At 40.4% G+C, this 26,125-nt stretch overlaps 2 protein-coding genes across 2 annotated transcripts in view; both read right to left on the reverse strand.

Moving 5' to 3' along the window:
* LOC131579585 (prolyl endopeptidase FAP-like) overlaps positions 1-3,900 on the reverse strand; it is a 36,147-nt gene extending 32,247 nt beyond the window's left edge. The window contains exons 1-2 of the mRNA XM_058839756.1: positions 3,674-3,900; positions 3,331-3,415 (exon numbers count right to left, since the gene is read on the reverse strand). Of these exons, the coding sequence (XP_058695739.1) occupies positions 3,331-3,415; positions 3,674-3,679 (91 nt within the window). The 5' untranslated portion in view covers positions 3,680-3,900. The remainder of the gene's footprint in view (positions 1-3,330; positions 3,416-3,673) is intronic.
* Positions 3,901-5,683: 1,783 nt separating this feature from the next.
* Positions 5,684-26,125, reverse strand: part of IFIH1 (interferon induced with helicase C domain 1) — a 48,396-nt gene continuing 27,954 nt past the window's right edge. The window contains exons 9-17 of the mRNA XM_058840198.1: positions 16,105-16,188; positions 15,501-15,624; positions 15,186-15,413; positions 12,885-13,141; positions 11,308-11,457; positions 10,441-10,602; positions 9,928-10,118; positions 9,048-9,141; positions 5,684-8,948 (exon numbers count right to left, since the gene is read on the reverse strand). Of these exons, the coding sequence (XP_058696181.1) occupies positions 8,766-8,948; positions 9,048-9,141; positions 9,928-10,118; positions 10,441-10,602; positions 11,308-11,457; positions 12,885-13,141; positions 15,186-15,413; positions 15,501-15,624; positions 16,105-16,188 (1,473 nt within the window). The 3' untranslated portion in view covers positions 5,684-8,765. The remainder of the gene's footprint in view (positions 8,949-9,047; positions 9,142-9,927; positions 10,119-10,440; positions 10,603-11,307; positions 11,458-12,884; positions 13,142-15,185; positions 15,414-15,500; positions 15,625-16,104; positions 16,189-26,125) is intronic.

Consider the following 26,125-nt stretch of genomic DNA (forward strand, 5'->3'; position numbering starts at 1 on the left):
GAAATTCTGCTTGTATTACCAGGATTATTCCGTTTCAAAGACTGGATGTGGGTAAACCAACGCAACCTTTTATATTATAAAGCTCTCCTGGCCTATGGCTTATTCCACACCATGTTCTAATGTGCATCCTTATAAACTGAGTCTAGTCTTGCCAAATTACAATAAGCATACATAAGAATCAGAAGGTATTGTTGCTTCTGTATATGGTATTTTTTTGTGTAGTTATATATAGATGTATTTTTTATGCATTTAACACATATGTATTTTTTAAAGTATTTTATTTACCATCCACTGCTAAACATCAAGTAGAGGACATGCCAAAGGAAAACTGGTTAGCATGGTATTATTGTTTGCTTCTGGACTAGAATTTCCATTTTCATCTCTGTGGGCTGATGCTGAATAGCTGAAGCACAAGCTCCTCCAACATGAGGAAACAAAACACACAGCTTAGCACCAGAAATTAATTCCAACACTCCTGACCTTACTCCAGAACTTTGGTCACACTCAGCATCAGCTCACATCAACTGAACTGGCTTTTCCACTTTTGGATTTGGCTGAGGTGCTGCAGGGAACACTACCTCCTCCTAAGAAACTGGCTGCTCACCATTTTGTGGCTGAGCAATAAACCCTATGACCTCATCTGTGACATGAGAGAAACAGGGATATGGCCTCAGGCCTGGGCCAAGAGTAAAAAGGGAACAGAAACTGCGACAGACATGACTTTGGACATTCATTAAAAATAGCAGAAGAGATTAATTTGAAGCCTAAGCAATACATTTGTAACTCTACAAATACATTTTTATTTGTATATTATACATTTGTAAATACATTTGTAAGCAATACAATTGTAACTCTGCCTGTGGTTCTGCTATTGCTTCTCAACTGCAGAGAGGTATTTTCTTTCTTGTTTATGCTGCAGAAGAACAGGACTAGGTGCACTAATGTACAAGTGAAAAACTCCTTTCTGAACTGTTTGGAGTTGTGGTATCATAGCTGGGTTATCACTGCCAGGTAAAGCCCACCACACATCCCTACCTCAAAGATGTGTCAAAAAATGGTCAGTGATTTCTTAGGCATGGATGCCATTTGCCACATTGAGATTGTCCACCTTGCTCTTCTGAGCCCCACAGAAATTGTCTAATAACTGCAAGTATTTCCCTGTTAATATCCTTTAAAAAAAAATTATTGTCCAGCTAACTTTTGAGAATTTTTGACATTTTTATACACTTGCATGTGTAAACCAAAATCACCTATCTTATTTTGAGAAATCTGAATAACATGAAATGACTAGAAACTGAGCAGACAAAAACAGAACTAAATGCTCCTTCCATTTTTCTTTGCAGATTTCTTAAGCAGAAATTTATTTGATCTGTGTCTATACATTTCTCATATGCAATTAATTGTCTTTCTAGATTGCCACATTCCTTCAGCTGAGCAGTGGTAAAGCCGGAATGTACAAACAACATTCCAGCTGCGTAGACATTTCCTGTCTGTCTTCAACTTGCAAAATTCGCAACTGCAAAATTAATTTACATTCCTTCTATTTACAACTGATCAGTAGACTACTTAGAACTCAAAAAAGTTAAGGCATTTTAATAGGTAACTGCAGCAGTTGCAGCTCCATCTGAGAATAAGAAGCTATAATCTCACCCATCCAAAATAAATGTGTGTTGGACATAACTGTGTGCTCCTCAATTGTCTAAAATGCTCCTCCAAAAGCATCCAGTGAAGCAAGATAATTTCTTTATCATCCTGCTGGATCTAAATATGATGTTTGGTATGACTGGTTATCAAGTCACTATTCCAAGAGAGATGACAAGTGCTCTCCCTAATTGTTGAGGTACTGAAGAGGCCAGTGAGCTGTATGTGACAACTGGAGAGGGAAAAAAACATATTCACTTTTTCCTACAGTACCTTCCATCATCTTTATCAACTTCAGGCTGACAAACTGATCCTTGGTCTCCAACTTCTTTGTTTCCTCACTACTATTTTATAAATTTAAATCTCATAAAAATATTCTGCCTTCCATGTCATAAAATGCAGATCTGATGGGAGTAAGTCTGACTTGATAACATGCATTTACCTCGTAGTGAAAGCTCAGATTTGACCATGCATAGCTAGAGAAAAAATCTGGCACCCCACTATTGACAGTAAAAGTCAAACCTGTCAGTCTGAGGTGGTATCTCTTCCAGAACGGCATAATATATATATATGCTTATCTATATTTATCTATAGTTATATATAAGATATAGATTGATATAGATCTATCCTCATGTTAAAATGCTGCATAACAGAATCATCCCTAATTGCTTCAGAAAACTTTAACCCTTCTCTCAACAACCCATAACAAGAATTAGACACAGAAATATCAGATACAAAAGAGATTTCACCTTTTTCCAAAACCTGCATATTAACTGCAGGAGTTGATTTTCACATGACTTAAGCAGATGGTTGATTTTATAAAATTTAGTTGTAAATACAAAACTGTTTCTCCATTTCAGTCCCCCTGCCCACACATGAAAAAAGTGTAATAATAAAAAAAAGTCCTTTAAATAGATACTGGAATATAAGCGTTTTATTAATATTTTAATTATTTTAGAGGCATTAAAGTTATCTGCTATAGTGATAGGGTCATGTTAATACTTGTATTGCCCTTACTAACTTGTCATAGAAAACAATTACCATCAAGTCAGTGCCACTCATGTTCAAAATTTCAAAACTCATTACAAGCTTCACCAGAGGACTCAGCAGACCACACTGGGTAGATTTACCTACAACTGGTGCAGTAATACTAGAGCCACCCCTATTTTGTATAATGCTGACTTTAATTTTCATATGCAAGCTTGAATATATTCACAAAATTTAATAATAGCCCATATACAAAAAAAAAAAGAAAAAAAAAGTTTAATTTGTAATTGGATACAGAACTTCTGTAATTATTACACAACCATTTAAAACCAAATGCAAATTCATCAAGCTAAAGAAAATTACTAACAGTTTGGGAAAGTCTCCTAACCCCTAAAACAGAAAAATAATATGAGAAGATCTGAGAGTTATTTTTGAAGCTGTGACTAAGAACATTATATATCATGCACAATGAAGTTAATTCAGGTGCTTTTCACTTCAAGGAGTTCCTTGTTTCAACATCTGCTGGCATTTCAATTCTACCTTCAGGATATTTCAGCTGTCAGTACACTTCTGTAAAGTGATAAAGCCTTACCAATTCTGACAGGACAATCCTAAACATGATTTGATAAACTTTTGTGAACTTTAGAAGCCACAATAGCCAGACACTGCATTTTACACTACATTAGATTAGAAATACCTTACCTCTTGATGGAAGGAGTATAATACACATAAGCAATAAGGAAAGCAAAAGGCATATAACCACGCCAAATATGATTTTTAGCCGGGTCTGCAGAACAGAAACAAACAGTAATTACATTTTTAATATTGCCTGAAGTTTGCCTCCATGGCTGGTAAACAATGAAATCCTCCTTCTAACTTCTGTAATCTGTCCAAGCAACAAGTAAAAAACGTCCCTGTACATATGAAAAGACTTCCCTTTCGTTCTTTAAAGCAAGTATTTTCACATCAGAGCCTGGCCTTGTGCAGCAGCTGACAGTTTAAAACAAAGGATATAACCAAAAGTTGAATTCAGGAGCATACAGACCTTCATTCTCCTGTTGTATTCTAAAAGAATGTAAGTTCTCTCTTCTGGGTGTTGGTCAGTAGATCTAGGAGAGGAGTTTGAAAAGGCAGTGTCTGTTTTCACAGTTGGAGGCCAAACCTCTGGCAGACTTTTTTTTTCCTACATACTTTTGGAAGCTGTGCCAAATTTCAAAGGCTTTCCATAAAATTGAAACCACACTTTTAGGGAAGTTCTTGGACCAGAAACGGACAGTGGGAGGCTATCGGGGTGGTGATTATGTACTTCCCATCAATGTGAGCTGTAACCAACATCTGCTTACACTAACTTGAGGTTTTATGACTCATCAGATACTTGACATGCACTGTTTTTCTCTGAAAAGTATCTACTTTGTTTTTTAGCAATCCCCACATTCTCAGGACATAGTCATGACCGTATTTCTAATCTCTACAGAGAAATTATAAGAAAATCCCATAGCTTTATTGTTTATGTAGAATTCACATATGTTTACTTTTAGAAATAATAAATGATGGTACAAGAATGCAAAACAAGCAGCAGAAACAGAGACTGTTTAATGTCTTCCACATGTGAGGAGAATCGTCTTTTTCCCCTGAAAACTATGCACATCTATAGGCTATGTAGATCTTAGGAAATAAATACATACAGGCCCAGCGGAAATTCTGAAATAGCTCTCCAACCACCAATTACACCTATTTTATTTAGCACACTGAAATGAGGTCAGCTGAAAACTGGGAAAACTCCGAAGACCGCAGTGTCAGGTTACATAATCAGGAGACAAAGGCTGGAAAAGGGAAGCAGAAGTCGGCCGTGCCCTCTCCGCGACGTTACCCACCACTGCAGCGGCGGGCAGTGACCCCGGCCCGGTCTCGGCCGCCCGGCCCCGGCCGCCCCTGAGGGACCCGGCCCCTGCCACCGCTGAAAGACCCGGGCACAGCCGCCCCTGAGGGACCCGAGCACAGCCGACCCTGAGAGACCCGGCCCCTGCCACCGCTGAAAGACCCGGGCACAGCCGCCCCTGAGGGACCCGGGCACAGCCGCCCCTGAGGGACCCCGCCCCGCCCGCGCCAGCGCCTCCCGCGGGAGGGGCCGGCGGCGGGAACGGCGGGGCAGCACCGCGCCCCCTGGCGGCACAGCCACACACACACACACCAGCACGGGAACAGGGACATACAGACACACACCCAGGGACAGAGACACACCCAGGGACAGAGACACACACAGGGACATACGGACACACACCCAGGGACAGAGACACACACGGGGACACGGACACACACCCAGGGACAGAGACACACACAGGGACATACGGACACACACCCAGGGACAGAGACACACACAGGGACAGAGACACACACGGGGACACGGACACACACAGGGATAGAGACACACACGGGGACACGGACACACACCCAGGGACAGACACACACACCCACGGTGACATGGGCACACGCAGGGACACGGACACAGGGACGTGGACACAGGGACACAGACACGCGCACACATCCACGCAGGGACATAGACACACAATACATATGCATACACATGGACATACAGACGGACAGACAGGTACACGGACACACACGCACGTAAATGGACATCCACACATATATAGACACGCACGGACATAGACACACACGCACACGCGGGAGATGTCACATGCCAGAGAAAGCCACGATCTGACAGAATATTCACATAAACCTGGAAATTGCGGGTTGGGCTTAATTGCATTGATATTGCATGCAGAGTTTGATGACTCAGCTCACCTTTCTCTCTGCTGCAATAGAGTTCATTTTCTTCTGCGGAAAGGAGTCTGCAATGGTGGTGCTTCTGTGTGAAAGTCAGGCACTGGGACTGATTTTTCAGAGGAGATTAACAGGGACCAGGTACCCAGATCTTACTGAAATTCAGTAGTTGATAGGTTTACAACTCCTTTGGCTTGTCTGAAAATTTAAAATCTAGTAGATGAGATAGGTTTTCTATCGCAACAAATTGTCCATCAGAACTTGGGCTAACTATAGAGAATTTATTACAGAGTATCACAAAGAAAAAGCATTTAATATATTATCCCTTTAATGGCCAAGTTACCACCTTAGCTTAACAGTATGGACTGGAATCTGAATCCTAACTCTTACACCAGCCTTGGTGAGGCAGAACTGACCTCGGCAGTATTTTGGCAATACCCATTGCATTGGATTTGGAGAGACAATTTTAGAAAATATTCAAAGTTAATGTCTGGAAAAAACAGTGATATAAAACATGCCTTATTTTCTCATAAAAATTCAGTTCCCCTCTCTCCACAGTTCTTGTCACAATAATTAATTACAAGTTAAACAAGATGAAACTTCTGAATAAGATCCATTCTGGCAATGTAAGACATGCAGGACAAGAAGACTGAGAAGGCTAAAATATATTGTTTATGTATATATTAGTTTATACAGTGTTCATATGTACATTTTTTGTATATATATTGTTTATGTATATTGTTTATCACACCGTGTAATAAGGGCAGAACTCAGCTCAAAACCAGTAGTTTTCCTAACAAGATAAAGCTGCAGCTATTCAAAATTTCCATAACAAAAATGAACTGTGACAAAAGAAATTTTCCCGTTGCAGCTCATGCTTAATATTCATATTTCCAAACTGCTACTTATTTCCTAGCATTCTATAATTAATGCTGTTTGTATTCTCAATAACGTGGTTCAGAAAAATACATTTTTTCCTACTAACATCGGTTATTTCTGACAACCAGAACATCACAAAATTGCAAATGTAGGTTTTTGATCAGGCTAGTTTTCCATTCCAACTATGCAGCTTCTTCTAATGAATGCATACTTAGAGAATGCTTCAAAGGGAAATGATTCAATCTCACATGATCTAAAAGGCTTTACAAAATTACTTTATGCTGCATACTATGTATTTGTCTACTTCAGAAATCAAATTATTTAGGCATGAATTTTAATACGATTCACAATTGTTGCAGATTAGAAGAAAAAAATTACCTGTCAGAGAGTGACATTTACAAGCTTTGTAGAACTACTGCTGATGCCTGAACTCCCTTCTCTGGACTGTCTAGACTAGCACCAGCAAGGAAGCAAACAGTAATTCTTTCAACAGCCAAACTCTTCCTAACTTCTGCAACAAAGGAACCCATAATTTAAAAGAAGTGAAATGTTAGAAAGGTAGAAAGAGGGTAAGTCTCTTCGAGAAATAGGCAAATTATGGAGCAGAAAACATACTCAGTTTGGCCAGGAGCTATCCAACCGATTCTGCAACTACTCAAAGATTACTAAACTACTTATTTACTCTTCACACGTGAGGAGAGGCAGATTTATAAATGTAGGTTGTGCTTGACATCAGACCAAAAGGAGACAGTGCAATGAACATGCAACTGAGGTGGACACAGTTCTGAAGCAGCCACACACAGAGCTAGACAAATCCCCAATGACTAAGTTTTTCTTCTTTCCACATTTGAGAACTAGTAAAAGCTGTAAGTAGTAAATACAATCAGGATTTGTCACACTCCCTGGAGGACGTTGGGCTCCTAAAGGCAATAAATGCAGAGATAAGCAGAAGATAAAACTCAGCAATTTGGCTTGCTTTTTACAACTTCACACTTCCTGGATGGGCAATACAGGTGTGTTTTACAACCCCATTCAGAGAAAATAACTTGAGTGGAAAGTTGTTACCCTACACACCAGCAGGATTAATTTGAGGTTCATTATGCATTATGCTGAAGTGAGATTGTGCAAACACTCTATAAGCTTTGGTGACAATGTGGCAGAGTCACGCTAGGAACTGGGAGCATAACAGCAGCCAGGTGAACTACAAGAAGCACAGGCTTGTTTGTCCTACAGGTCTGTAGCACATGTGCAGAAATTCATCTGCATATGCCTTTGTTGCTACAGAAAAGGGAAGTATCAAAAACTCAGATTTCAGAAAAATCTACTCAGCATGGAAATTTATTTGACTGAAGACCCAGCAGCTATCTATGAAATGATGTAGTATCTTTACCAGTGTTTTACACTTCTTTAAAAGTACTAAATAAACCAATTCAGATACTTGAAAATGCTATGTACAGTGTATTACATTGCATTTATGCACCTGTAACAACTCATTAATAAAGAAAGCCAGAGATGATCCAGGCGATGAATGATATCTGGATGATTTCCCAAGAGGCTTTTCTAGTAATTAATTCAGTTACTGTTGTAACAACAAGCACACCTTCCTTCCACTCTCCAACATCTCTCTTGCAAACGGTGAGGAGGGGAAAGAAATCTGTTTATGAGATAAACATAGAGTAACATTATGCTATTTTTACACTCAGAATACCACCATCCTTTAAATTTCTAGAGTGAAGCTATTGTCATTGCCTTAATACTTCCAGTGGAAGAGACTTAATATCACAGTTGGTAATGGTTAGTTATAGCAATTTATTAACAAAAATACACACCTCATTATGTAGTCAGTCTAACAATCCTATGAAAGTGACACACAGAGAGTTACTTTGGCAATGTGTGCCTTGGACACTAAAATAATCAATTTCAGGTTAAGGGCTTGATTTTTTGAAATATCTTCTCAGGGAAACTTGTATTTAGTCTGTCAAAGTGTATGAGATTTCATCTATATTTATGAAGTGAGGAGCTGAGTCACGAAACACTGATGTAGCAACAGTGATTGAAAATAGCAGGTAATCTCTTTACGTGGCTCCTCTTTTGAGATACTTTGTCTTCAAAATGGTTATAGCATGAAAAAAATAATTACCATCTTAAGGTCTCTTTTCAAAGTTCTGTGATTGACAACAGGTCATCTAACACACTTTTGACAGTGTTGTCACTCCTTTTGACTAGAGTTTGTTCCATAAATACACATGACAGCAATACATTTGCCATCCATGTCCAGAAGTACAAATCTGAGTGCAGACAGCAGCTGTGTGACTTTGTCCTTCTCCTTTCTTGTTTTGCTTTTTGTCTTCAAGACAGTTTCCCTGTGTCCAGGAGCTTTCACAGCACTTATGATGCAGCATTCTCTATGGGACACAGGAGCTTCTGACCAACAGAGAGAAGCTGAAAAGGGCTTTTATTTTAATTCTCAGTCCTTAATCTTCATCACTTGAAGGAAAATGAGCTGCATAATCAAAACTAGGAAACCTGATGGGCAGTTCTCCCCATTTCTTAAAAATTTGCTTTGTTGTTTTCTTGTCTGCAAACACAACCACAAAATTTCTAATCTTAAGACAAGGCAGGTCAAGACCTCGGTGAACCATCATATTTCCCCAAGCCTGCAAGTAGAAGGAAATTTCAGATAAAATAAGACAAGATCATTAGAAATAAATAAATACAGACAACAAGAAGAGTATGAAAAATAAGATGTTCCTCACCTGTCCACAGTCTTTGCATACAATTTCCCCATTTGTCTGGTAATCGGCATTCTTATCTTGCAGTGTTTTATTTTCTCTTGTATGATAAAGACTTCTGAAAAACAGATAGCACCCATCAGACTCCAGCAGTCATTCCATGCTACATACAGACATATAAATACTGGCTAAGGTTGCTGAAATCAGATATGAAACATAAAAAGTCATAGACTCTGACTGTTGACACGTTGAGGAGCTTGAGAAAATGCAAGGTCACACTTCATGTTCCTAAGTAATGATGAAATTCACATACTCTTCGTCATTCTTCATTGCATTTCATGAGCTGCATCCTTCACACATCTTAAAGTGGGAGCAGCAGGCTCTTGTTCTAATAAAAATAATAGACAGATCTAGCTTATTTTCTTCAGGTGCCATGTAACTGTCAAAGAAATGATACCTGAAAATTAAAGATTTTCTTTTTACTCCCTCTAGTCCAAAGTTAGACCTAAACAGAATCATTTGGTTCTGACTACCCAGACCTCCAGAGTGTATGTACATTCTTGTATCATTTATTTAGGGAGTACTTGATCCTGAAGGTTACTATTAGCCTGTACAGAGTGGAATACATACCATACTACATAGTAAGTGACCTAGTTAATAGTACTACAGAAGCTGCACCTTTTTTTCAAACTCTTAAACTCAGTTCACCTTGAAACCAGGAATAAGAACAAACATTTTGTTCAAGCTCCTTAGCTGTAAACTCCATAGAGCCTAGGACCCAACAATATTGGAATAATCTGTTTTTTTCTCACAGGGCCTAGAGGGCTACAGGCCCTGCTACAGCCTCGATGAAAAGAAAATCTGTTTCTGCCTAAAAGAGATAAAGTAGTTCATAAACACTTACGGGAAATCTTTTTTCACACTGACATGATGCATGTCTTCAATAACTTGTATGTCTTCTCCAGAACATATCAGCTTGTTGCAATTTTTGCATAAGAATTTTATTAGTGAAGGATTTTTCTTGCATGTCTTGCGCTGATCTCTCTTTGCCTTCATTTGTTTTTCCACTATACTTTGCAACTGGAAACTCTGAATCTAGAAACAGATCAGTAAGAACACTCTAACATTCTGCTGGAACGACAGTAACAGTTTTCCTTCTCAGTTATTTTACTGAGTTCACTGTCAACGTGACTTCTAGTCAATTTTCCCTTGCTTGTGTGTTTTCCCCTTACCAATAGAAAACCAGACTTTTCTAAAGGACAAGAAAACAGATTATAAAACAAATAGAACAAAAGAATTCAAAGCCATATGTAGCAACTAGTATTCTTCCTCCTCTAAGTAGATTTGAAAGAGGAAGTATTTCATAAAATATAAATCAGTTTTCTTTAAAGGGAAAGTGCAGAGTTGCAGTGAATACCTTATTTAAATGCTCTTCCTGTGGCATCTTCTGGACACGCTGAATGGCCTTATACATCATTTTCTCACGAAAAATATTAACATCTTCACGTTCAACAGCCCCTGAGCCACTTGAAGCCACAAGAGCATAGGTGCTTTCATCAGCTCGAGCTCTACCACGAGCCTACAATTGGCAAGGAATACAAAAATAAACACCACAATTACTCCCTATTACATCACACAACATTTTTTCCTAGTTTTGTAATGGAAGACATGCACTATTCCATATGCACCATCCCAAAGAACAATTTTTTCCATTTAACTCAGACAGATAAAGAATCAGTGAATAACACATTATTTCTGCAGTATCATCCATGATACTTGAAAGAACAGCTCAGGAGATTTGTGATTAACATGTTTTACAATGCTGAATCTATATTTTGTCACCAAAATACAAGCATGCACTTAAATATTAAATGTATAAATATTTGTGTTCACAAGTTAAATGAGAGCATTATCAAACTGGTATTCTAGTACATAATAATCTATCTTTAGCTGATGATGGTGAGGTGTCCATACACTGGTGGGACAAATGCCTCTTGTATCACCTGGTCTGATGACCATATTCTTGTATCTCTTCTATTAAAAGAGCTTAATGTTTGTGTAGAACTTTGAACAGATGCTGCAACATTACAGAGAGAGGCAAATCCTATATTGCATATGGACTGAGGATGGCAATTGGAAATGAAACTTGTTGCAAAATAATTTTCTCTTTTAGCATTCAAGTATTTAAAAATTATTTCCAGACATCAGGTATATGATTCACCATTTGCCCACTGCAAAAAGAAAAGCACTATTAAAATAAATTAAGTATGCAGAAAACTCATACCTGCACCATAGCAATTTCATTGGTGACAAGGCCATAGCGAATAACGATGTTACACTCTTTGATGTCCAGTCCTTCCTCAGCTACAGTAGTAGCAATTAGTAAATTTACATTTCCACATCGAAATTTATCAATAACTTCCCTTTGCTCATTCTGTAAATTAAAATAATTAAATTAATTTTCAGTATTAGTTTCTGTTATCAGTTTCTTCTAACTAATGAGTTTCAGGAATTACAGTCCCATCATTTCTAAGCTGAGTGCCAAACATCAAGTGGCTTTGGCAACTGCATTTAAGCATCCTACAAAAGAAGGAGTTCCTATTGAATATAACAGATGCTCAGCACTGTATTTTGAGGGAGGAGGGAGCAGAAGCCAATCCTTTTATGGTAATTGAGCTTGGAACTTTGTAGCCTATGTCCCAGGTACTAGGAGATTTGATAATATAGTTGTCCTATTGCTTTTAAATTCTTTAAGTACTTATTCATAAGACAGTATTTCTATCACTTCAATAATTTCTGATTAAAATATAGATTTCCAGCTCTAGTTCTAAAGCACTTAAAACTCCCCGTAATAAATGGGGACCATAACTCTGGTGATCCAGGTAGCACCAAAAAGAACAACAATGACACATATGAAAAAGAAAATATCTAAATCACAGACTTCTGAATCAACTGGGTTTTTGTCACCAGCTTGATCAGAGGAACAGAAACTTGCTATTTACTATATGCAGTTTCACAATGCAGAAACTATTGTTTTGTTTGTGCAATGTGCCATAGAAATTAAATTCCAAGTTTGATAGAACTCGAGCAACTTTTGGAGATAATTTTTTGAGAGAACTTTTTTCCTTGAAACTCAGTGCAGTAGAAGAAAATGGACTCTGCCCAGCAGCAAAACTCATCATTTTTGCTTAAATGCTGATGTGGGGGGTAAAGAGCAGAACAGAAGTGATGCAAAGTACTTTGATTTGGAAATGTTGTAATTGCAAATATAAATCACCAGAGAGATGTGGTGTTTGAAATCAACAAAATGGTATAGGATGGACACAACTGAGTGATCAATTGTGATATTTTCAGCATGAATTTTGGCAAGTTTTCTTTCAATGGTTGTGTGTCAGTGTGAAGCAATTGGTGTCATTTGATTAAAGCAACGATACTAAAAATAGATGGGCATAATCAATAATGTAGTTTTATTTTTCAATTCAGCAGCTAAAATATAACATGAATTACTGTTGTCCTGATAGGTATAAACTCATTTAACAATTTCAGTTTTGCTCTTTCCATTTTGTTTACTTTTGCTTCCCATGCCTTGCTATGACTTGGGTCCCTTTTGACTACGCTACTCTAGGCAATGGATGCTGACTACTCCTGTTGCCATAGAATCCAAAACCAGAAAAAGCTTGTTACTTGTGGAAATAAAATTCTTCCAACATTATTATTCACATATCTTTATGAAGATAAATTGCTGGCAGGTACGAAAACAGAACTCTGGGCTCCAAACTTCAGTTCACTAGCCTAGTACTAAAACAAGCTCTTTTCCAAAATCATGTACAAGAGGTAATGTTGACATGCATGGTTCCGTACCTGAGTCATGGGCTTGATTTCACTCTTATGTCCAGAGCCAATAAGATAATGGGCCCTAATTCCCACTTCTTCAAATTTTGGGTTGTCCTTAATCCACTGGAATAGAGCAAAGGCACTTAGACGAGTCTTTGTGAAAATGATTCCTCGAGGTTCCTCAGTCTTTGTGAACTCCTCCATTAAAGTATTTCTCAACTTTATTAGCTTCTCATTTTCATTTTCTGGCTTTCCAGTCAACTCTTTCAGCTGTTTCTTTTTTGCTTTAAAAAGAACATATTTAAATTAAGAAAATTTAACCATGTAAAATAACAATTTGAAACAAAATAAACCCCAAAACCTATAAATCAAAGAGCAACTTTCTATGATTCTCTCAGCATGGCTAATTCACATTCAGTTTGAAAAGCTGTGGCATACCAATTATTTTTGAAGTGAATTTATAGTCACTAAAAACACACTGATCAATCAACATAAATCACCATTATCATACAGTTTGCTTATATTTCATGGTGAGAATAAGCCAAAGGAAAAACCTGCCTATACACACAAAGTTGGTACAGAGTCAAATGCACTGCAATAAAGAGCTAAATCACAGCTTGTAATATTTACAAAACTATTTTAAAACCATGGAAAAAAAAGTCTTACAAGGAGAAACAGATTAATACGCACCGCCTCAGAGCTGGCAATGTTTTTATAAATTAAGACATAAATTGTGCTTGGGACATGAATTAAAGTAGTAATCTTCACTAGGAACATGCAGTACAGTAGACACCAGCACGAGCATGTTGTTATTGATATTGCAGCTCCAAGACAATCCAATGTACTCAGTGAACTGTCAAATGAATGACTCTCTTCAACTGGCTCTATTGACCACAAGGAGGGAGGATTCCTTTAATTTTAAATTTTAAAAAATGTTTTAAAGTGTTTTAAATTTTTTAAAAAAACTTTGAATATTTAAAAACCTATGTCATTATCAGATGATTATGCAAATACAAGAACGTTTCAAGGCTGGGACTTTGTGTATTAGTACACTGGTGTCATGACCTGTGCAAACTATTGCAGTGTACCTAATCCAAGGCAATCTTACTCAATGTACCACAAACTGCTACTCCACCTAGACAATGGCTTTTTGACTAGTCTTATTCATATTTTAGAATGTAATCAAACATAGAAACACATACAAAAAGTCAATAAACATAACAAACTCTCACAATTTTCCACCTTAAGGGCCCCAGAGGGGTTATCACCCAAAGATGAATTCTTCTCTTAAAGCTGAGATATTTTAGATTTTATTCTATTACTTCTAGCACTTTTAGTGGCAAAATCCTAACAAAATGGAATTTATTTTCCATTGACAGGTTCTTTGAACTTCATTTATCTGCAGAAATAAAAGCAGCCAGAAATTATACTAATGAAACTAAGTTTCGTTTTCAGTTGGTTTAAGTTTTTGGTTCTCAGACACAGCCCACTATTGAAATCTAAATAAGGGGGAATAGACGTGTTTGAAGAACTATTAAAACCATGCTGACACTATCTAACCTATATTTTGTTTTTTCATTTCCTGAATTTCTCAATGATAGAAAAATTTGTAGTTCATTGGATACATGAAGCTGGGAAACATTCTGCACTCTGCAATATAACCTATTTTTGTTTGCACCACCCAAGAGCCATGGGTGATGGGAGCAAACTTGTCTAGCTCTTTCTCATAGCAAAGGCAGTAAAGGAAAAAACCTAAGCAAAACAGATCCATGAATGAATCCTAGTTCCAACATGACTGAACTGAACAAAAAGCAATTAACTTTGGTCTTTGCAGTTTGATCTTTTGTTTAATTTTCCAACTAAATATTCTTTACCTAAAAATAACTCTAAGTCAGCACTCTCTTAGTATATTGACAATCAAACTTTGGAAGAAAGGGTTGGTTAAGAACTCATACTTTCATTACTTTTGTACTCCATTTGCTCAGCCTTTTGCCCCCCAAGAGTGTCTAGTGGAATACATATTTTATGTATCTGTTAAGTGTCCTCAGGGACACTTCGCTGGATAAAAGCAGAGAACAGCTTTTACTTACTGGTAGCAAAAAAAAGGTGCCTTTAGGTGGGAGCTGAAGAACCATTATTACATATTATGACATGATCCCACTATGATGTTGTTTAATGCATACAAAATTGTATGAACTGGGATATCAAGCTACTGTGATAATAACACAGCAGTCTCTAGGATGCAATAACTAATGGGCTCATGCAAACCATGTTAGTGCACAATTATGGACTTTAAATATTAAATATCACAATGTATTTCAAACTCACCATGAAATAAACCTATTAGAAATTCATCTGTTTCATCCTGTTTTGATACTGCTGGTTCATCATCATCATCACTACTTACTGTCTTCTTACTTTTCTCCTCTTTATAAAAGTTATCTAGGTGATTGTAGGCATCCACCATTCGGATGGTGTCATTTATCTGGAGAGCATCATTGTATTTCTTCAAGTGTTCTGCACAGACACGTTCCCTGCGTTTTTCTTCTTTTGCAGCTAGAAGGCAACAAAAATACAAAAAGTGTCTTAGTACAGAATGACCCAAAGAAATCCAAAGCTGGGGTGTATTTGCTATGCAGTTACCTCTTCTCTCTTCTCTGATCACCCACTGTTCATAGGTCTGAGTTCCAAACTCAGACTTTGGATGCAGCTGGCAATAGTTTTGTATTTCTCTCATGATCTCAGTAATTCTCTCTTTAAATGGATCCTAGAAATAAATTGATCAGACAAAGTAAGTAAGCATCTTCTGGGAACAAAAACTTTGGCTAGTACCATACTGAGTTATTTTTTAAAAGTTAAACCTTAAATTAAAAAAATAAGGCTGTTAATGTGTTTAGTGTTATGGAAATACAAATTTCAGAATACTACAAAAATTATACTGTGAAATAGCACTTTTTAATTTCTTTTTTGTTAATGGAATATAATATCATCACTTCAATACAAATATTTCATCTTTAGAAGTCTTTTTGACCAGATAACTCAAAGCATAACTGACATAAGTAAAAATTTAATTCTATTTGTCTTTACTGATACTTTTTGAAACAAAGGAAAGCAACAATATTAAATTAGCACTCTGGATCACCGAAAGTCTATAGAAAAAGAACATTAGGCAAAAGTTTTTGATACGGTAGAAGACATTTTCAAAGGGTAATATAACTTTAATACTAATTTTTTTGCAAAAATATACCCTTCTTTTGTCATCTGCAATCACAGTCTTCTTAGACGGTTCCTTCACCTGATTCTTCAGCTGAGAGGCGTGCTCTTCAACAGTGAAGCCATAAAATAGATAGCCTTCGAGAGATAATGGGTTAAAACATAGAATGTGAAGCATTTGAAGAAAGTATAGCATTTAGGAAATACCCGGAGCAATAAATTGGCTAGGACTAGGAACACAATGACAGGAGAGGAAGATAAGGATGGAAACCACCGGACAAAGCGTACTTCGAGCCAAAGCTAAAGCATGCCTAATGCCAATATGTCAAGTTGACCCTAGGAGCCTGGCCAAAGCTTAGGAACTCAGCCAACTACACCGGGAATGGACCAAATTTGGAGAGAAGTTCAAAAGTTTAAAGAGGAAGACTCCTCGAAGACCCTCGCCCACGATGAAGGCCGACCGGAACGACCCCCGAAAAGATCCTCAAAACAGAAGTTTCCGCCCACGCTCCGCCTACTGCACGCCCCATATGAATATGCATGGACATGATGTAATCCCAAACCTAAAACTGTATAAAAGGCACGCTTTTGCTGTAAGACTTTGGAAAAATCCCTTTAGAGATTTCCCCAACGTGCACGTTGTTAATAAAATACCTCCTGTCTATCTGACTTAAACTGAGTCTCTTAGACAGTTATTTTATCGCCTTTTGGGGCAAAATTCGGCATCAGTTCTGGCGACCCAGATGGGACAAAACAGGAGACCCAGACTTTGAGGGGTTCCCTCCGAGGAGCCGGTCCGGGGCCGGGATCCTCTGGGGCCCCTGACGGATTTTTGTCAAGAAGAGACTCCCCTCTCGGACCAGCGCTCCTCGGCAGAGGAAGGATTCCCTGCATCTCCTGCTCCAATTAAGAGGTATTTTTAATTGTTTATTGGTTTTGGTGTAAAGCGCTTTATTGGGACACGGGGGTCAGACGTGACCACCGAAGGGTAAACCAGGGGACGCCCTGGTAAAAATCCCTAATTGGTACCATTTGTGTTCGATATCTCGGACATCATAGGTTTTGGTACCATTGGTGTTTGTCCCTAATTGGTACCATTTGTGTTCGATATCTCGGACATCATAGGTTTTGGTACCATTGGTGTTTGTCCCTAATTGGTACCATTTGTGTTCGATATCTCGAACATCATAGGTTTTGGTACCATTGGTGTTTGTATGTGTTTTGTGTCATAGGTTTTGGTACCATTGGTGTTTGTATGTGTTTTGTGTCATAGGTTTTGGTACCATTGGTGTTTGTATGTGTTTTGTGTCATAGGTTTTGGTACCATTGGTGTTTGTATGTGTTTTGTGTGTTCGTTTTGTGTGTTTGTTGCAAAGTTTTATAGGAGACATCTTGTCACTCTTTATGTAATAGATTGAAACGCGCATTGTGCTGTCTACATGCCTTGATTTTGGGAAGCCGGTACCTCACAGTTTGTGGGCGATTTTTTTGTGACCAAACCTGGTAAAATAATTTTATTTTATAAGTGTGTGTTGTATGTGAGGGTGAGTGAGACGCAGCGTAGCTGCGAAGCGAGAGGGAGTCCTGCTCCGCATTTCCTGTTCTTCGCGAGAAGCCAGGTCGGAAACGGACGAAGCGATTGAGATTGTGTGCATGAAGTGTTAAAATATATCAGCATATCGTGGTTGCGAGAGAGGGACTGTTTCGGTTAACAGGAAACGCAGATACAGGGGATAGTCATGGGAGGTCAACAGAGTAAGGACGTAAATATGAAAACCCCCTTAGGGTGCATCCTAAAGCATTGGAAGGACCTGGGAGGGATTCCGGGGGGAAACATAAGTAAAAAGACACTTCTCAAATATTGTACACAGTGGTGGCCATTGTATAAGTTAGATGATAATGAGAAATGGCCACCCGAGGGAACAATTAATTATAATACCATTTTACAACTAATGCTCTTCCTCCGCCGACTCAATAAGTGGGATGAGGTGATGTACGCAGACATGTTTTTCACCTTGAAGAATAAACCTGAGTGGCAAAAAGAGTGCGGAATTAATGTAGCCCCTCAGGATCCTCTAGTATTAGCCCTGGAAAAAGATAAGAAAGATTCAAAGCCCAAAGAACGTTGCTGCGATGCATGTAGCATTGGGCAACAATGTCTTAAGTTAACAAGAAGGGACAGTGGAAAGGAGAGCGAAATAAGCCTGTGGGAATACCATCCATTTGCCCCAGGACGAGAAGGGCCCCTCCCCAGGCCAAAAGAGGAACAAGGGGATCCTACCCCATTAAAGGAACTAGAACGATGGTGGAAATCTAAGTTTGGGCACAGCCCCCAGAGGCTAGACAACAGTTGGAAGGAGGGCAGCCCATTAAAATCAGGGATTTACGGGAGGAAAAACAGCCCTCAGGGACTAGATAGTCCACAGGGGCCAGGGAGCTACATGGATGCTGACAGCCCACCCAGACTGGAAGTTGAGGGGGAGGAAGGCAGTGGGTCAGAAGCAGAGAGCCGAAGGGAGACACGTAGCATACCCGAGCTCAGTCCATATGGAGATAGCAACACCTCCAGAAATGGAGGCGTCTGTAGAATGGAAACCAGTACACCAAGGACTGGGGATAAAAGCAATTCACCGGGAGGCGACGTCCCTAAATTGAGATACAGCGAGAAGAATGATAATGAGACATGCGAAAGGGAGGCAGAGAGTAACTCACAGAAACTGAACATAGTAATTCAGATAGAGGATAAGAGAAGTGGAGGGGGAGCAGAGGATGAGAGGAACCGCAGCCCGGGACAGGATAAGAGCGGGCAGATACAAAAGAGGCAACAGATGCAAGATGAGAATCGGATGAATTGTGTGATAGAGATAGGAGAGGAAAATGAAGAACAGGGGGGGGAAAAAAAGAAAGAGAAAAGAAAGAATAGGGAAGGCATTGAGGCACAGGAAGAAGATCCCGGGGAGGGGACCAGTCACTCGTATTACACCAGATCTGTGGCACGGGGGGAAGCAAAGCAAGGGGAGAAAGGAAATCGCACGATAGCTCCTCTCCGACAAGTTATGCCAATGGTAGGGGAAAAGACTAGAGTAAAGGTGCCATTCTCGACGAGTGATTTGAACAATTGGAGGGATGAGGCAAGGAACTTCAGGAGGAATCCAGAGGGAGTAGCAAAGAGGTTTGAACTAATGGCAAAGAACTTAGATATTGATTGGGAGGATATAGAAGTGATGTTGTCAGAGTTGACAGATACGGAAAGGGAACTCGTATTGGAAACGGGGAGGCGACATGCCCAACTATTATCGGGGAGACTAGAAGATAATTTTCCCAGCAGTAAACCAGAGTGGGACCCGGGCAACGCGGAACACTATCAACGGCTGGTGCAGTATAGAAAATTGATAGCGATGGGCTTGCGTAATGCGATCCCTAAGGCTGTCAATTGGTCGATGCTGTATGATGTCAGGCAGGGAAAAGATGAGACCCCGTCAGAATTTCTGGATAGGCTTAGGGCAGCAATGAGACAATACACACCCCTGGACCCAGCAACAGAGGAAGGGAAACAGCATTTGTTAGGGTTAATGATGGGACAAAGTAACCCAGACATCAGGAAGAAATTACAAAAGCTCGAGCACCCGGCAAATAAAAACCTAGAGACACTGCTGAATGAGGCGTGGAAAGTATACAATAATAGAGAAGTTGAGGAGAAGAAAAAGGAGGACAGGAGGATAGCTCGAGTAGTGGCTGTAGCAGTGGCAGCTCAGAAGACAGGCTACTCGGAACCTGGAACCAGGGGAAGAGGTAGAGACAACCCAGCAGGAAGGGGAAGGAGGCTCCAGCCCCATTCAAACGGGATAGGGCCGAATCAATGTGCGTACTGCCTGCAGACGGGACACTGGAAGCGAGAATGCCCCCAGCTAAGGGAAAGGCTAATGGCCACCACTACTACCACGCCTCAGGATAGTGAATGAAGGGGACCGGTGGGCCGTACCCTAGCAGACCCACTGGTTAAGATAGAGCTAGGGGAGGGTAAAAAGGAATTAGACTTTTTGATTGATACGGGAGCAACCTTTTCGGTTTTAAATCAAGAACTTGTACCTAAAAGTGATGAATTTGTACAAGTTGTGGGAGCAACAGGCCAACCAGAAAAGGCTTACTTTTTGAAACCCATTAAATACAAAATTAGGAAGCAAATGGGAATTCATCAGTTCCTGTATTTACCAAATTCACCAAAACCCCTACTAGGGAGAGACTTATTGGAGAACTTGGGGGCTGTAATAAAGTTTAACAAAGATCAATTGGAGTTTCAAGTAAATGAAGAACAACTGATTACAGCTTTAAGCCTAACGATCAGTTGTGTAGAGCCTAAACCTGAAAGCCACAATTTCGAGCAAATCCTGAGCAAGGCGTACCCATTGGTGTGGGCTACTGATATACCTGGAAAATCAAAACAAGCAGCACCGATTGTCGTTGAACTTAAAGCTGGGACAAAACCGGTGAGAAAGAAACAATACCCTCTGAGGATAGAAGATAGGAAAGGGATTGAGCCCACAATCAGAAGGTTTATGGAACTGGGGTTATTGGTAGAATGCGAATCAGATTTTAATACACCAATCCTGCCAGTCAAGAAACCTAATGGAACCTATAGGTTAGTCCAGGATTTGAGAGCAGTAAATGAAATAACTAAGGCATTGCATCCAGTAGTTGCTAACCCATACACGCTTTTGACCAGACTGAAGGAGAATTTGGCCTGGTTCACCGTATTAGATTTAAAAGACGCGTTCTTTTGCCTCCCCTTAGCTCTCGAGAGTCAAAGGATTTTTGCCTTCGAGTGGGAATCTGTAGACAGTGGAAGAAAGACCCAACTCACCTGGACAGTGTTGCCCCAAGGGTGGTGCAATTCCCCTACGGTTTTTGGGAATCAGTTAGCCAAGGAACTAGAACAGTGGGAAAGGCCGCTGGGAGATGGCACCCTTCTGCAGTACGTAGACGACCTCCTAATAGCAACAGCGACAGAGAAAGAATGCATTGAATGGACTATTTCCTTGCTGAATTTCCTGGGTTTAAGTGGATATCGAGTCTCTCAACAGAAAGCACAGCTGGTACAGAAACAAGTGGTGTACCTGGGATACGAAGTCTCCAGAGGACAGCGATCCCTGGGAGCAGCTAGGAAAGAGGCCATCTGCCAGATGCCCAAACCAGAGACGGTGAGAGATCTGCGCGCCTTTTTGAGGATGACAGGTTGGTGTCGGCTATGGATCTACTCGTACGGGACACTTGCTAAACCACTGTATGATTTGTTGAAGGGGACTAAGAACATCCTAGTTTGGACTCCCGAGGCAGAAGAAGCCTTCAAGAAGCTGAAGATGGAACTAATGAGAGCACCAGCCTTAGGTCTCCCAGATGTATCAAAACCATTCTGGCTGTTCTCCCACGAACGACAAGGGATGGCCTTAGGAGTCCTAGCACAGCAGCTGGGACCACACAAGAGAGCTGTGGCCTACTTCTCTAAGCGATTGGATGAAGTAAGTAAAGGATGGCCAAGCTGTCTGAGGGCAGTGGCCGCAGTGATAATTAACATAGAAGAGGCCAGGAAGCTCACGCTGGGCCAAAAGGTGACTGTACTAGTATCCCACACCGTGTCGGCTGTGCTGGAACAAAAAGGCAACCATTGGTTGTCGCCTTCCAGATTCCTAAAATACCAGGCCGTTCTGGCTGAATCAGATGATGTAACCATTCAGGTAACTAACATTGTGAACCCAGCTTCATTTCTAGAAGGAAGAGCCCCGGCAGAACCCATCGAACACAACTGCCTGGAAACAATTGAAGCTGTCTATTCCAGTCGCCCGGACCTCAAAGAAGAGCCATTCGAAGATGCGGACAACTGGTTCTCGGATGGCAGCAGCTTCGTGAAGCAAGGAGTAAGAATGGCTGGTTATGCAGTCACTACTACAGAAAGGGTAATTGAGTCGAACCCCTTGCCCACAGGAACTTCAGCCCAGAAAGCAGAACTGATAGCTCTGACTCGAGCTCTGGAATTGGCAGAGAACATGCAAATCAATATATGGACAGACTCTAAATATGCCTTTTCTGTTGTACATGCTCATGGGGCCATCTGGAAAGAAAGAGGACTGTTGACTACACAAGGAAAAACAGTCAAACATGCAGAGGAGGTTCTGCGATTGCTAGAGGCGGTCCAACTCCCAGCTCAAGTGGCCATAATGCATTGTAAGGGACATCTAAAAGGCAATACTATTCCAGAAATAGGAAATAGAAAGGCAGATACAGAGGCCAAATTGGCTGCCACAAGGTCTAGGGAAGTAAGAATAACGGCCCTAATACCAGGAGACCTGGATATCAGTATCAAGCCAGATTACCAGGAATCAGACCATAGATGGATTCAAAGAAATAAGGGCAAAATATTAGAAAATGGTTGGGGTCAATTGGAAACAGGACAGTTAGTAGTACCAGGAAATGTGATGTGGCAGTTTGTAAAAGCAGAACATGAGAAGGCCCATTGGGGTTTGGATCCGCTTTACCAATATTTGCAAACCAGGATAGCAGGACCGAAATTATTTACTACTATAAAGCACGTAACATCCCAGTGCGAACGGTGCCTGAAAAATAACCCGAATACGGGAACCAAGATACACCAAGGAGCCATAAGTCGAGGTAAATTCCCAGGTGAGGTATGGCAAATTGATTTTTCTGAGCTCCCAAGAAAAGGGGGGTTTCGATATTTGTTGGTATTAACTGATACATTTTCTGGGTGGCCTGAAGCATTCCCTTGCAGGACAAACAAGGAAAGAGAAGTGACCAAAATACTGTTGAATGAAATCATTCCGCGGTTTGGGGTACCGAAGAGTATTTCCTCGGATAGGGGTACACACTTCTGTGCGAAAGTGGTGAGAGCAATAAGCAAAGCATTACAAATCAAATGGCAATTACATACGCCTTATCATCCACAGGCCAGTGGACAAGTAGAAAAAATAAATCATCTTATTAAGCAGCAAATTGCCAAAATATGCCAAGAGACTAATTTGCAATGGTATCAAGCCTTGCCTATTGCTCTGCTGAGGCTGAGAGTCAAACCAAGGTCAAAAGAGAAGCTAAGCCCATTCGAAATCCTGTATGGTAGACCTTATGCTATGCAAGTTGTAAACGGGGATGCCATAGACCAAATCGGTAACCAGTACATTTATGATTATGTAATTACAGTGGGGAAACAATTGGATAAGAATGCTACCGTGGTGATAGAGCACCAACCTAAACAACCTGATTGTAAATTGCATCCGTTTAATCCCGGTGATTGGGTGTATGTTAAGAATCTTTTAGGAAAACCCCTGCAAGAGAAGTGGGAGGGACCTTTCCAAGTGCTGCTGACTACCTTCACCGCGGTCCGGATCAAGGAGCGACCTACGTGGATTCATTACTCGCGGGTCAAGAAAGCTCCAGAGAGTAAACAAGAGGAACGGACATCATGATCTTGACTTCACCACAGGCCCTTTCAACCCTGATCGTTGGACTCTCGATAAGTATAGTTCTCCCCCAAGACTCTGCCCCAATAGACCCATGGTCTCACGCACACCAGTGTATCCACCCGGAATGGGGAGCGAAGGGACCCTATTTCGAGGTATATGCCCTACGTAACAATCAGCCATACGCAAGTAGATTATGGCATCAACCTTCCATGGTAGCATACAAGGGAGACCAAATCCAAATTGGGTGTCGAGAGCTTGACTCAGTGGAAGGAAAAACAAGGCAGTTAGTATTAACAATTCGATCCTTGAGGAAATCAGCATCCGAACATAACCTAATTACCTTTAGTCCAGTAAAAATGGGCAAGCCCACTATTTGGAGGCAGCAAAAGGGCCCAATTTCATGTCGGTGGAGTGATTTCCGGGAAAATCCAACCGGATCACAGCCCCAAAACACAGTAATTTATAGAGAAGATTCGCTTGGGGAGCTGCGTCCTCAAAACATAACCCTTGACCCTCACCCTCTTCTTTTTCCTGCGGGAAAGATCGTGGCATCTGGTGGTCCCGAGGAAGGGAAGGCACGGTGTGAGATAGCATTTAGATTAGATCAATCGATGTCGTTCATATGCGAAAGACAATTGAAGATACCGCAACAAGGTCTTAGCCTAGAGGGGGTCCCTGGTGGGCATGCTGTTGAATATAAGGTGGCACTATCGGAAGACGGGATCTCCTTATATCCAAATCTAGACTTGCCCCAAGAAACCACTCCACCAGCGGAATGCAAAGTAGTGCACAATTTAACCTTTGTAGGGCCTCAAGTGATAAGGAAATCTAATGAACTAAAATTATTATTGGATCCCACTTATTCCCTGAAAAAGGTGCAGATGAATATACATGCCGATGTTACGCATCTGCAGAAGGATTGCCGACCATTTGTACAGCAAAGCCTTAAGGGATGGAATGCATGGCTAGCAACTAGGTCCTATCACAGGCGGGCGCAAAGGGATATAAGTGGATGGGTTGGTACTGGATTTGGAATACTGAATGCAGTAGATCAAGAAGTATTGGTGAACAAATTGAGCACTGTCACCACCAACTTAGGAAAACTCAAAGTGCCGCTGAGTTCATCTATGCTTACATTGGCAGAAACACAATCGCTAGTAGTAAAATTACTAACCATGGTAGCAAACCATACTGCAGAGGATTTTGTAAAGCTCGCTGATTACACAGGAGAACTTAGTAAAGACATTGCACTCGCTGTCCAATGCTCTCAGACACAACAGTAGGTACAATCAGTAGCAGCAGGAATAATGAGAGAAGGAACGTCAGGTATATTACCTCAAGAACTAAGGGAAACAATATTAAAGGACAATCATACTACACAATTCGAGAAAGACCACCAAGCCTGGTGGCAGTTAGTAAATTTCACTTATGAACCTCAACAGGAACATATCGAAGCTTATGTCCTCACCATCAGTGCGGCAGAGAAAAGAGCTATTTTTCCTATCCTCACCTTAGGGACAATACAACAAGATGTCATTGTCAAGCCAATAGATCACAATGTTTGGGCCAGTTATGATTATATCAAAAATAAGTGGCAATCGGTTAGCACGGAAGCATGTATTCCTAGAGGACAGCTAGGCTATGTTTGCGAAAACGCTGTAGTAGAAGCAGAAGATTTATGCTTAGATGCTGAAAATAGAGTGTGCACCTTTGAAGTGCTTTTGCATAATAGAACACAGTCACAAGTTTACTATATAGGGAATGGGTGTGCTTGCGTACGGACAGCCTGTGACAATGTCACTATAGATAATTGCCAAGAGGAAACTAACAATACTAACTTTTGTGTGTGCAACTTTACCAAAATAGTGGGTTGCGATTTTCATTATACTGTCCCAATAACTACTCAGCAGCTACTTAACACAGATTTTAACCTGTATCGGGAAATACCAGAGTTGCAAATAGGGATGGATGTCAAAATTCTTAAAGCAATGCTCGCACACCCTAAAGTAAAGAAATTGGTGCAAAGAGTGAATCAAACGACTAAACAGATGGTATGGCAAGTAGAACATGATTCAGAAAGAATAAAGAATGTCCTCACCGAAGTAGAACAAGTAGGCCAGCATCATTGGTGGGATATCTTCACAGGATTTTCCCCAACAGCTACACAAGTTTTCAATTACCTGGTGCACCCAATGATATTGGTAGTTGTAGCCCTGTTGGTATTAACTTTCACAAATATTTTTATGTGGTGGAAGCTAAGGATCATAATGAAAAGGACCCAAATGGTTTGGGCTATGGTACGAGCGCATCAGCGCTCTTAGGATCAGACCTTGACGAAAGAATTCGTAAGTCATAAGAAAAGGGGGGAATGAAGCCATAAAATAGATAGCCTTCGAGAGATAATGGGTTAAAACATAGAATGTGAAGCATTTGAAGAAAGTATAGCATTTAGGAAATACCCGGAGCAATAAATTGGCTAGGACTAGGAACACAATGACAGGAGAGGAAGATAAGGATGGAAACCACCGGACAAAGCGTACTTCGAGCCAAAGCTAAAGCATGCCTAATGCCAATATGTCAAGT

The sequence above is a fragment of the Poecile atricapillus genome, chromosome 5 (assembly GCF_030490865.1).
Source record: "Poecile atricapillus isolate bPoeAtr1 chromosome 5, bPoeAtr1.hap1, whole genome shotgun sequence".
NCBI lineage: Eukaryota > Metazoa > Chordata > Aves > Passeriformes > Paridae > Poecile > Poecile atricapillus.